Source organism: Petromyzon marinus, unplaced genomic scaffold (genome assembly GCF_048934315.1).
Source record: "Petromyzon marinus isolate PM22_M1 ecotype Great Lakes invasive population unplaced genomic scaffold, UKy_Petmar_22M1.pri1.0 PM_G_Scaffold_11, whole genome shotgun sequence".
NCBI lineage: Eukaryota > Metazoa > Chordata > Hyperoartia > Petromyzontiformes > Petromyzontidae > Petromyzon > Petromyzon marinus.
In genome coordinates this window covers 228008-240528 of record NW_027422662.1, presented here as the reverse complement: position 1 = coordinate 240528, position 12521 = coordinate 228008, and the positions used below count along the sequence as shown (strand labels likewise).

The 12521-nt window shown below is 42.8% G+C and overlaps 1 protein-coding gene across 2 annotated transcripts; it reads left to right on the top strand.

The window, feature by feature from the left end:
* Nucleotides 1-1236: 1236 nt before the first annotated feature.
* On the top strand, nt 1237-9444 carry LOC142908984 (uncharacterized). 2 transcript variants are annotated; one of them, XM_076059670.1, is made up of 4 exons: nt 1237-1302; nt 1607-1675; nt 3732-3822; nt 8447-9444. In XM_076059670.1, exons 3-4 carry the CDS (start codon nt 3800-3802, stop codon nt 9171-9173), a joined length of 750 nt encoding a protein of 249 aa, XP_075915785.1. In that variant the 5' UTR covers nt 1237-1302; nt 1607-1675; nt 3732-3799; the 3' UTR covers nt 9174-9444. The 2 variants fall into 2 exon arrangements, 1 of the variants encoding a protein (XP_075915785.1); XR_012932047.1 differs by lacking the exon at nt 3732-3822.
* The last annotated feature ends 3077 nt before the right edge of the window (nt 9445-12521 follow it).

The window sequence follows — 12521 nt, the reverse complement described above, 5'->3', positions numbered from 1 at the left end:
GCACAGTGACACACACACAGTGACACACACAGCGACACACAGTGACACAGTGTACACACGCAGTGTACACACAGTGACACACACACACAGTGACACAGTGGCACACACACAGTGACACACAGTGACACACACAGTGTATACACATAGTGTACACACACACAGTGTACACACACAGTGTACACACACAGTGTATACACAGTGTACACACACAGTGTACACACACACAGGGTATACACAGTGTACACACACACAGTGACACAGTGACACACACACAGTGACACACAGTGACACACACAGTGTATACACATAGTGTACACACAGTGTACACACACAGTGTACACACACAGTGTACACACACAGTGTATACACAGTGTACACACACAGTGAACACACATACAGTGTACACACACAGTGTCTGTACACAGTGTACACACACACAGTGTACACACACACACAGTGTATACACAGTGTACACACAGTGTACACACACAGGGTACACACACAGTGTACACACACACAGTGTATACACATAGTGTACACACACACAGTGTACACACACACAGTGACACACACAGTGTGCATACACGCAGTGTACACACACAGTGTACACACACACAGTGACACACAGTGACACACACAGTGTATACACATAGTGTACACACACAAAGTGTACACATACATACAGTGTATACACAGTGTATACACACAGTGTACACACACAGTATACACGCACACAGTGTACACACACACAGTGTACACACACACAGTGTATACACAATAATGTCCACGTTGTTGCTGAGCTCACATACTCAAGGGAGGGAGCAATGGAAAATGAATCTAAATCAACTTAAACTCCAACTCTGTGACGTCACCACTCTTAATTACCTCATCGGCGTGAAACGCCAGGGTGAGGTGTACCTCGCTAGTGACGTCATGTCACCAAGGTATTCACCCCTCCCCTGTCCACCGCGCTCTTGAGCGTGACGTCCCCTCCGCATGGGTCACTGCCGATATCGTTCCAGTGGCAATCCTTATTTGGGCAAAGCTACGCCCAGTGACTGGCGGCTCATTAACATAATGTGTCCGTTAAAGCCGTCGCGGGTTTATTGCGATGGGTTCAGCACCTACTATATATCGCATGTCACATTAACATAATTTAATCATACTCTAATTTTTTTATTTACGGAGCAGCTCATTGTGGGAGGAGCGTGTCTCGTACCCCGGATGTGACGTCATGTCACCTGCTGCCGCGTGACGTCACGAGGTAACAGGAAGCTATCGCTTCCTGCACTGAAATCCGAGGTGAGAAATTCTCATTGCGATTGTGGTTGTTGTGGTGGTGGTTGTGGTTGTTGTTGTTTACCAACGTAGAGCCTCCCTCTCTCTCTCAGGGATGTCAGTTGAGTAGCAGCGAGCATGGGAATCGATGTCCAGGTTGGAACTTTACAACGCGGGGCCTAGCCACGTGGGGCCTTGCCTCCCCTCACCTGATTGCATTCACTTTAATTATCTCGCTTAAGTTTAATTTGTCTTCACCCGGCTAGCCACTTTGTAACTTTGTTTTATTGTAAATATTCGCGCAGTTTTAATTTTCTTTTGTTACCAGGCCAAGCCCGCTTGAGCTGCTATACCGCTCTAGTTTTCAGAAACGACCTGCCCACAACAACAACACAAGGTGAGGCTTTCGATTTAAAGCTTTCGTGACTGCAGGGATTCATCTTCATGGTTCTTTCGGTAAAGTCACCACGTAGAATGGAAACAAAGTAATGCAAATAAAAATGAAACGTAATAAAATAAATTCTCATGACGTTTCGGCCACAACACAAGTAGCCTTCGTCAGGTGAAGGAACAGAACTGTTGGGACGACAGCGCTTCAATGAACGCTGCTAAGATTCATAGCGTCTTTTAAGCTAGGTGGGAGAAGTGAAGCGCCTTGACAAAGGAGTTTGCATATCAAACAGGGTAATTTAGCATTGAAATAGCTGAGGGATTAGCTTGTGACTGGTCACAGAAATAGCTATGTTAAAGTCAAAGTTTGCATATCAACAGAGGCATTTAGTATATGGACGCTAAAGGGCTGCAACTACCCAACTATCATAATAAATGTACTCAATATATTCTTTAATAAGCTGAGCTATTAACACAAAGCAACTGGGTATACACTACACTATATAATGAATACCATATAGTAAACCAATAAAAAACTAAAATATAAACTATCTCAATGTTGATTTATATATATTTTGTTATTTTGTTGTTTCTCTTCAACGTGACTTTACCGAAAAAACTAAGAATATCTCAATGTTATCAATAAACTCTATATACTCTCCAATCAGCTCAGCCACCAACAATAAGTTGTTATATATCACAATGCCATATGGCGAAAAAATGGGTGGAATCTTACCCTCAACTTTAGCACCACGGATAGCTACGAGCCCCGTTCAGACGGACGAGTCCATCCATGCTCTGAACGGAGGAGGGGGGAGAGAAACAGCCACGATGCGCTGTTATACTCCATGTTATAAACCAAACCATTAACCGTGGTGTGCCAGCGAAAGAGCTGTGGTCTGAAGGTCACCGTAAAATACAATTAAGAACCGAAATGGTTTAAAACATCTTTCCAATGGTTACTAAGCCAGAATCCATCTTCTCTGTTGAAATTATCTCTGTGCTTGTGTATGTGGATGGCCTCATGAACGAATCTCTCATGGTAGCTGGTTGGCTTGCAAAGAACCTCCGTCTTGGAGAAGTCAATGTCATGTGAGCCCACTGAATTATTACAGTGATCTGCCACGGCAGAGGAGTTCGTCCTACCGTGTTTCAAGTCTGCTTTATGTTCGCGGATGCGGTCCGAGATATGTCGTTTGGTTTCTCCAATGTAGCTGCTACCACAGAGGCACTTTAGTTTGTAAACACCCGGGTACTGTATGTCTGGAACAGCATCTTTTACAGATGGAACCAGATCACGGATTTTATGTACTGTGTTGAATCGAACCTGGATCTTGTGTTTATTCAGGATTTTGGAGATCTTTTTAGTAATCTCCTGCAATGTAGGGTAAGGTGATGGTTTTGAGTGGCTCCTCAAGAGGATCCTTCTTCATGACTGGAGTGATGGCTTTGCGGATTGTGTAGTTGGAGTAACCATTAGCCCTGAGAGCCTGGTGTACGTGCTTGAGTTTACTGGCAATGTGCTCCTGGTTGGAAATGCATTGGGCTCTATGGTATAGAGTCTTGATGAGGGAGTTCTTCTGGGATGGATGGTGGTGGGAATCCGGTTTCAAGTAAGCATCTGTATGGGTAGCTTTCCTGTAGACAGAGTGGCTCATTGAACCATCAGGTCTCCTTTTAATTAAGACATCCAAAATGGTAGCTTGCCATCTTTTTCGACCTCCATGGTAAATCTGATGGCTGGGTGTATGGAATTGATGTGGTCGCGGAATTGGTCTAGAGCAGGCTGGCCATGTGGCCAGATGACAAAAGTGTCATCCACGTACCTCTTCCATAAGGTCGGGCGTAGAGTGGCAGTCTGGATGGCGCCAGCTTCACATTTTTCCATGAATACGTTGGCTACAACCGGAGACAGGGGGGAGCCCATTGGGGTGCCCTCAGTCTGTTTGTAGAAAGTTCCATTCCAGGTGAAGTATGTGTTGGTTAAGCAATGTCTCACCAGGGGGGTACATCAGTATGCAGTCCTTGATGAACCAAGTCTTCAATGATTGCGATGGTGTCAGGTACCGGAACTTTGGTGAACAAGGACACCACATCAAAACTGACAAGCAGGTCGTCTGGGGACAGGGAAATGCCTTTGATTGTCGATACCAGGTGAGTAGAATTTAGTACCGCAGAGGTGGTTTTTCCATTGAAAGGTCGCAGTATATCAGCAAGAAAACGTGCCAGTTTATAGGTGGGGGAGTTGATAGTAGAGACGATGGGACGAAGGGTGTATCTACTTTGTGTATCTTTGGAAGGCCATATAATCTTGGTGGTCTGGCAGCAGAGGGTTTCAACGAGAACTGTTTGGTCTGATCAATTAATGCTGTTGAATCAGAGATGATTTTGTTCGTTTTGGTAACCAGGCTGTTGGTGGGATCTCTTTTTATTTTTGTATAGCTGCCATCGTTGAGTAGTTCTTGAATTTTGTTGTTATATTCTGTTTTGTCCATGATGACAGTGACATTGCCCTTGTCGGCTGAGAGGATGACAATATCATCTCTCTTTTTTAATTGAGATTATTCAAAGCGTTCATCTTTGCTGATGTTGCTTGGTGGCATCTTAGCGTTTTTGAGGGTTGCAGCGATTTCAGATCTTGCTACGTCTGCAGAGATGTGACTCAAGCCCTTGAGTGCAACGTCGACATGGGCAATGATATCATTAACTGGGATGTGTCTCGGTGTGACAGCAAAGTTTAGACCTTTAGCTAAAACGGATTTCAGGCCATCAGAAATGGAACTGTTACTGCGATTAATATGACTTTGTTAACGTCTATCTTTTCGGTGTGTGGATCCGATTTTTTGTTGGAGAGGTGATTGAATTTGGAAATCAAATTTTCCCTATATTTTGTCGACAGTGGCAGCTGAAGAGGCAGTCATATTGTCTACATGTTCCCAATCCGATGTAGACATTGTTGCTGTCAATGTTAGGTGTGATTTGTTGAGTGTCTTGTCTAACTGATCAAGTTCGGTGCGTGTAAGTCTGATTTTTTCTGAGATAAGAGCGAAGCTAGTTCTAGCTGGAATTCGTTTTGCATTGACAGAAGTTGCAGCAGCAGAGGTTAGTGTAAATGCGGTTGGTATTACCTTAGAGTCGCGGCATCTCTTCAGAAAGGTGAGAGACTCGATTAGTTGAGCTTTGTTGTCCCGGAGTTTGTTGAATGATCTTAAGGTTGTGTGGAATCCCTCCCCGTAGAGGCGGTTAAATTTCGATTTAAAGCTTTCGTGACTGCAAGGATTTATCTTCTTTGGTTCTTTCGGTAAAGTCACGTAGAATGAGAATAAAAGAATAAAATAAAATAAGACAATAAAATTCTCACGACGTTTCGGCCACAATACAAGTAGCCTTCTTCAGGTGAAGGAACAAAACTGTCGGGACGACAGAGCTTCATTGAACGCTGCTAATATTCGTAGCGTCTTTTTAAGCTGGTTGAGATAAGTGAGGCACCTTGACCAAGGGGTTTACATATCAAACAGGAGAATTTATCATTGAAACAGCTGAGGGATTAGCTTGTGACTGGTCAAAGAAATAGCTATGTTAAAGTCAAAGCCTACACATCCACAGAGGCACCTAGTACAAATCAAACAGGAGAATTTAGCATTGAAAAAGCTGAGGGATTAGCTTGTGACTGTTAAAGTCTACGCAACAAAAGGATTAACTCCGTTTATATTGCACACACACAGTGACCCATCTCCCTCTCCCTACACACAACAAATGACGGACTTTTGTCATCTGGCCACATGACCAGCCTGCTCTAGACCAATTCCTCGACCACATCAATTCCATACACCCAGCCATCAGATTTACCATGGAGGTCGAAAAAGATGGCAAGCTACCCTTTTTGGATGTCTTAATTAAAAGGAGACCTGATGGTTCAATGAGCCACTCTGTCTACAGGAAAGCTACCCATACAGATGCTTACTTGAAACCGGATTCCCACCACCACCCATCCCAGAAGAACTCCCTCATCAAGACTCTAAACCATAGAGCCCAATGCATTTCCTACCAGAAACACATTGCCAGTGAACTCAAGCACGTACACCAGGCTCTCAGGGCTAATGGTTACTCCAACTACACAATCCGCAAAGCCATCACTCCAGTCATGAAGAAGGATCCTCTTGAGGAGCCACTCAAAACCATCACCTTACCCTACATTGCAGGAGATTACTAAAAAGATCTCCAAAATCCTGAATAAACACAAGATCCAGGTTCGATTCAACACAGTACATAAAATCCGTGATCTGGTTCCATCTGTAAAAGATGCTGTTCCAGACATACAGTACCCGGGTGTTTACAAACTAAAGTGCCTCTGTGGTAGCAGCTACATTGGAGAAACCAAACGACATATCTCGGACCGCATCCGCGAACATAAAGCAGACTTGAAACACGGTAGGACGAACTCCTCTGCCCTGGCAAATCACTGTTATAATTCAGTGGGCTCAGATGACATTGACTTCTCCAAGACGGAGGTTCTTTGCAAGCCAACCGGCTACCATGAGAGACTCGTTCATGAGGCCATCCACATATACAAGCAAAGAGACAATTTCAACCGAGAAGATGGATTCTGGCTTAGTAACCATTGGAAAGATGTTTTAAACCATTTCGGCTCTTAATTAATTGTATTTTACGGTGACCTTCAGACCGCAGCTCTTTCGCTGGCACACCACGGTTAATGGTATGGTTTATAACATGGAGTATAACAGCGCATCGTGGCTGTTTCTCTCCCCCCTCCTCCGTTCCGAGCATGGATGGACTCGTCCGTCTAAACGGGGCTCGTCGCTGTCCGTGGTGCTGACGTTGAGGGGAAGAAACCGCCACCCAATTTTTCGCCATATGGCATTGTGATATATAACGACTTATTGTTGGTGGCTCAGCTGATTGGAGAGTATATAGAGTTTATTGATAACATTGAGGTAGTTTATATTTTAGTTTTTTATTGGTTTACTATATAGTATTCATTATATAGTGTAGTGTATACCCAGTTGATTTGTGTTAATAGCTCAGCTTATTGAAGAATATATTGAGTACATTTATTATATTGATGTAATTTAGACTTAGTTTTTTTTCATATTGGTTTCCTGTATGATAGTTGGGTAGTTGCAGCCCTTTAGCATCCATATACTTCATGCCTCTGTTGATATGTAAACTTTGACTTTAACATAGCTGTTTCTGTGACCAGTCACAAGCTAATCCCTCAGCTATTTCAAGGCGCTTCACTTCTCTCACCTAGCTTAAAAGATGCACCGAATCTTAGCAGCGTTCATTGAAGCGCTGTTGTCCCGACAGTTCTGTTCCTTCACGTGAAGAAGGCTACTTGTGTTGTGGCCGAAACCTCATGAGAATTTTATTTTATTTTATTATGTTTTATTTTTATTACTTTGTTTCCATTATATGTGACTTTACCGAAAGAACCAAGAAGAAGGTGAGGCTTGTCAACAGCGTGGTGGTGTTCACTCTAGACGCGTGGCGGTGTTCACTCTAGACGCGTGGCGGTGTTCACTCTAGACGCGTGGCGGTGTTCACTCTAGACGCGTGGCAGTGTTCACTCTAGACACGTGGCGGTGTTCACTCTAGACGCATGGCGGTGTTCACTCGACGTGTGGCGGTGTTCACTCTAGACGTGTGGCGGTGTTCACTCTAGACGTGTGGCGGTGTTCACTCTAGACGTGTGGCGGTGTTCATTCTCTACATGTAGAGGGGAAACCGGGGGATCGGGAAGGAAATCCACACGAGGAGAGAGAGAGACATGCAGCCTCGACTGTGTTGATTGATCCTCAATTAACTACTTGGTGGAGTGAGTAAGCATTAATACTGAGCAGGTGAAGGTGGCCAGGCGTGGGTGTGGACACACCACCACCTGTGAACCATGCCAGTGTGTGACAGTGGTGGAGCTAGTGGGGGTGGGGGGGCATTCATGTTCTTGGCTCTTTCAGTGGAGTCGCGTTGGGGGGAAGCAATAAAATAACAGAATATATGTTTGTTGTTTTGTTGTTTCCCTTCGGCGTGGCTTTGCCGAGGGAGCTAAGAATTTGAATGCACATTACAATTCCTTATAGGGGAAACACATACTAATTTACGGATTACTAACATAGCATATAATCACTAACACACATTACAACTAATTACTAATCTACAACTCATTACTAATCATAACCATTGACTGATTACTAATCGATTATATAATTACAATACCCCCCCCCTCCGCCTCTAATCACTGCACCTGATATGAGTTAAATGATGACGTCACCCTGCTGCTCTATATAAAACCGGGAGCAAGCGAGGGCTTTACCATTCTGGCGAATTGCCCGATGCTGGATGTATTTACCAGCAAAACGTCGTACTCAAACTGTAAATGTTGTGGATTCACTCTTCAACACACCGGTGGGCTAAAGTAGTGAATTATTTGTCTTTTGTCAACGTGACACTTTTTGCTGATTGGCCATGTCGGGTGGTGGAGGGTTATGACACATTTATAAATAACGCGATCTAACCCGAAAACCTTTATTATGAATATTGGTCGCGAAAGCCTACGTGTTAAACTGTGCCATAACAGCCCGTGTGATGAATTTGGGACACTTTTCCACTATATCATGAATATATTAATAAGTATAGACGTGTAAGTCACCGGTTACTGTGTATATATGCTTTCCTCTGTGCATCGATACTGACGTGTAGATGGTGTGGATATTATTTTTTCTGTCTGCAGCTGATGCTTCCTCTGATGCTTCCTCTGCAGAATTGGTCTGATGAAGCAAAGGCGCTCGGCGCAGCTCAGTACTACAAGGCAACATTGCGACCGGTGTGCATACAGCACGGATCGTACTGGAAATTTGACACGGCACAAGAGAACTCACACAGGAGAGAAACCCTTCAAGTGCAATGTGTGTGGGAAGGCGTTTGCACATTCATCTGCCCTTGTAACACACCAGAGAACACACACGGGAGAGAAACCCTTCAAGTGCAGTGTTTGTGGGAAAGCATTTTTACAGTCATCTGCTCTTGTAATACACCAGAGAACACACACGGGAGATAAACCCTTCAGGTGCACTCTGTGCAGGAAGGCGTTTGCACAGTCACCACATCTTAAAGTACACCAGAAAACACACAAGTATCAGAAGATCCACAAGGAGTGGAGTCTGAAATCGGCTTGTGAAAGTCAAAGTTCCGCCATGAGCCCATCCCTCATGAAACAAGAACCGGAAGAAAATCCCAGCTTGGACACTATTAAAGGTATTGAGGTGAAATGTGAAGGAGTGATGGTGAAGAGCGAAGAAGTGAAGGTAAAATGTGAAGATGAAGATTCAACTCCAAAATGGAACCTTCACATCGATGGAGGCAACATGAAGCAGGAGGAGAATTCTAACTGTGAGGCAGAGCGAGGCAACTTCCAGCAGTTGGTGGAAATGTTGGTGGACTTACTCCGAGACAATACAGAGTCAAGTGGATACCCGGTAGATGTGTAAACCAGAGACGATGTCGCTACAATAGATGCACCTTTGTGTCTTATCACTCGCTCTAGAAGTGTCTTATCACTCGCTCTAGAAGTGTCTTATCACTCACTCTAGAAGTGTTTTATCACTCGCTCTAGAAGTGTCTGATCGCTCACTCTAAGTATCTTATTACTCACTCTAGAAGTGTCGTATCACTCTAGAAGTGTCTTATCACTCTAGAAGTGTCTTATCACTCACTCTAGAAGTGTCTTATCACTCACTCTAGAAGTGTCTTATCACTCACTCTAGAAGTGTCTTATCACTCACTCTAGAAGTGTCTTATCACTCACTCTAGAAGTGTCTTATCACTCACTCTAGAAGTGTCTTATCACTCACTCTAGAAGTGTCTTATCACTCACTCTCGAAGTGTCTTATCACTCACTCTAGAAGTGTCTTATCACTCACTCTAGAAGTGTCTTATCACTCACTCTAGAAGTGTCTTATCACTCACTCTAGAAGTGTCTTATCACTCACTCTAGAAGTGTCTTATCACTCACTCTAGAAGTGTCTTATCACTCACTCTAGAAGTGTCTTATCACTCACTCTAGAAGTGTCTTATCACTCACTCTAGAAGTGTCTTATCACTCACTCTAGAAGTGTCTTATCACTCACTCTAGAAGTGTCTTATCACTAACTCTAGAAGTGTCTTATCACTCACTCTAGAAGTGTCTTATCACTCACTCTAGAAGTGTCTTATCACTCACTCTAGAAGTGTCTTATCACTCACTCTAGAAGTGTCTTATCACTCACTCTAGAAGTGTCTTATCACTCACTCTAGAAGTGTCTTATCACTCACTCTCGAAGTGTCTTATCACTCACTCTAGAAGTGTCTTATCACTCACTCTAGAAGTGTCTTATCACTCACTCTAGAAGTGTCTTATCACTCACTCTAGAAGTGTCTTATCACTGACTCTAGAAGTGTCTTATCACTCACTCTAGAAGTGTCTTATCACTCACTCTAGAAGTGTCTTATCACTCACTCTAGAAGTGTCTTATCACTCACTCTAGAAGTGTCTTATCTCTCACTCTAGAAGTGTCTTATCACTCTAGAAGTGTCTTATCACTCACTCTAGAAGTGTCTTATCTCTCACTCTAGAAGTGTCTTATCACTCACTCTAGAAGTGTCTTATCACTCACTCTAGAAGTGTCTTATCACTCACTTTAGAAGTGTCTTAGCACTCACTTTAGAAGTGTCTTATCACTCACTCTAGAAGTGTCTTATCACTCTAGAAGTGTCTTATCACTCACTCTAGAAGTGTCTTATCACTCACTCTAGAAGTGTCTTATCACTCTAGAAGTGTCTTATCACTCACTCTAGAAGTGTCTTATCACTCTAGAAGTGTCTTATCACTCACTCTAGAAGTGTCTTAGCACTCACTTTAGAAGTGTCTTATCACTCACTCTAGAAGTGTCTTATCACTCACTCTAGAAGTGTCTTATCACTCACTCTAGAAGTGTCTTATCACTAACTCTAGAAGTGTCTTATCACTCACTCTAGAAGTGTCTTATCACTCACTCTAGAAGTGTCTTATCACTCACTCTAGAAGTGTCTTATCACTCACTCTAGAAGTGTCTTATCACTCACTCTAGAAGTGTCTTATCACTCACTCTAGAAGTGTCTTATCACTCACTCTAGAAGTGTCTTATCACTCACTCTAGAAGTTTCTTATCACTCACTCTAGAAGTGTCTTATCACTAACTCTAGAAGTGTCTTATCACTCACTCTAGAAGTGTCTTATCACTCACTCTAGAAGTGTCTTATCACTCACTCTAGAAGTGTCTTATCACTCACTCTAGAAGTGTCTTATCACTCACTCTAGAAGTGTCTTATCACTCACTCTAGAAGTTTCTTATCACTCACTCTAGAAGTGTCTTATCACTAACTCTAGAAGTGTCTTATCACTCACTCTAGAAGTGTCTTATCACTCACTCTAGAAGTGTCTTATCACTCACTCTAGAAGTGTCTTATCACTCACTCTAGAAGTGTCTTATCACTCACTCTAGAAGTGTCTTATCACTCACTCTAGAAGTGTCTTATCACTCACTCTCGAAGTGTCTTATCACTCACTCTAGAAGTGTCTTATCACTCACTCTAGAAGTGTCTTATCACTCACTCTAGAAGTGTCTTATCACTCACTCTAGAAGTGTCTTATCACTCACTCTAGAAGTGTCTTATCACTCACTCTAGAAGTGTCTTATCACTCACTCTAGAAGTGTCTTATCACTCACTCTAGAAGTGTCTTAGCACTCACTTTAGAAGTGTGTTATCACTCACTCTAGAAGTGTCTTATCACTCACTCTAGAAGTGTCTTATCACTCACTCTAGAAGTGTCTTATCACTCACTCTAGAAGTGTCTTATCACTCACTCTAGAAGTGTCTTATCACTCACTCTAGAAGTGTCTTATCACTCACTCTAGAAGTGTCTTAGCACTCACTTTAGAAGTGTCTTATCACTCACTCTAGAAGTGTCTTATCACTCACTCTAGAAGTGTCTTATCACTCACTCTAGAAGTGTCTTATCACTCACTCTAGAAGTGTCTTATCACTAACTCTAGAAGTGTCTTATCACTCACTCTAGAAGTGTCTTATCACTCACTCTAGAAGTGTCTTATCACTCACTCTAGAAGTGTCTTAGCACTCACTTTAGAAGTGTCTTATCACTCACTCTAGAAGTGTCTTATCACTCACTCTAGAAGTGTCTTATCACTCACTCTAGAAGTGTCTTATCACTCACTCTAGAAGTGTCTTATCACTCACTCTAGAAGTGTCTTATCACTAACTCTAGAAGTGTCTTATCACTCACTCTAGAAGTGTCTTATCACTCACTCTAGAAGTGTCTTATCACTCACTCTAGAAGTGTCTTATCACTCACTCAAGAAGTGTCTTATCACTCACTCTAGAAGTGTCTTATCACTCACTCTAGAAGTGTCTTATCACTCACTCTAGAAGTGTCTTATCACTCACTCTAGAAGTGTCTTATCACTCACTCTAGAAATGTCTTATCACTCACTCTAGAAGTGTCTTATCACTCACTCTAGAAGTGTCTTATCACTCACTCTAGAAGTGTCTTAGCACTCACTTTAGAAGTGTGTTATCACTCACTCTAGAAGTGTCTTATCACTCACTCTAGAAGTGTCTTATCACTCACTCTAGAAGTGTCTTATCACTCACTCTAGAAGTGTCTTATCACTCACTCTAGAAGTGTCTTATCACTCTAGAAGTGTCTTATCACTCACTCTAGAAGTGTCTTAGCACTCACTTTAGAAGTGTCTTATCACTCACTCTAGAAGTGTCTTATCACTCACTCTAGAAGTGTCTTA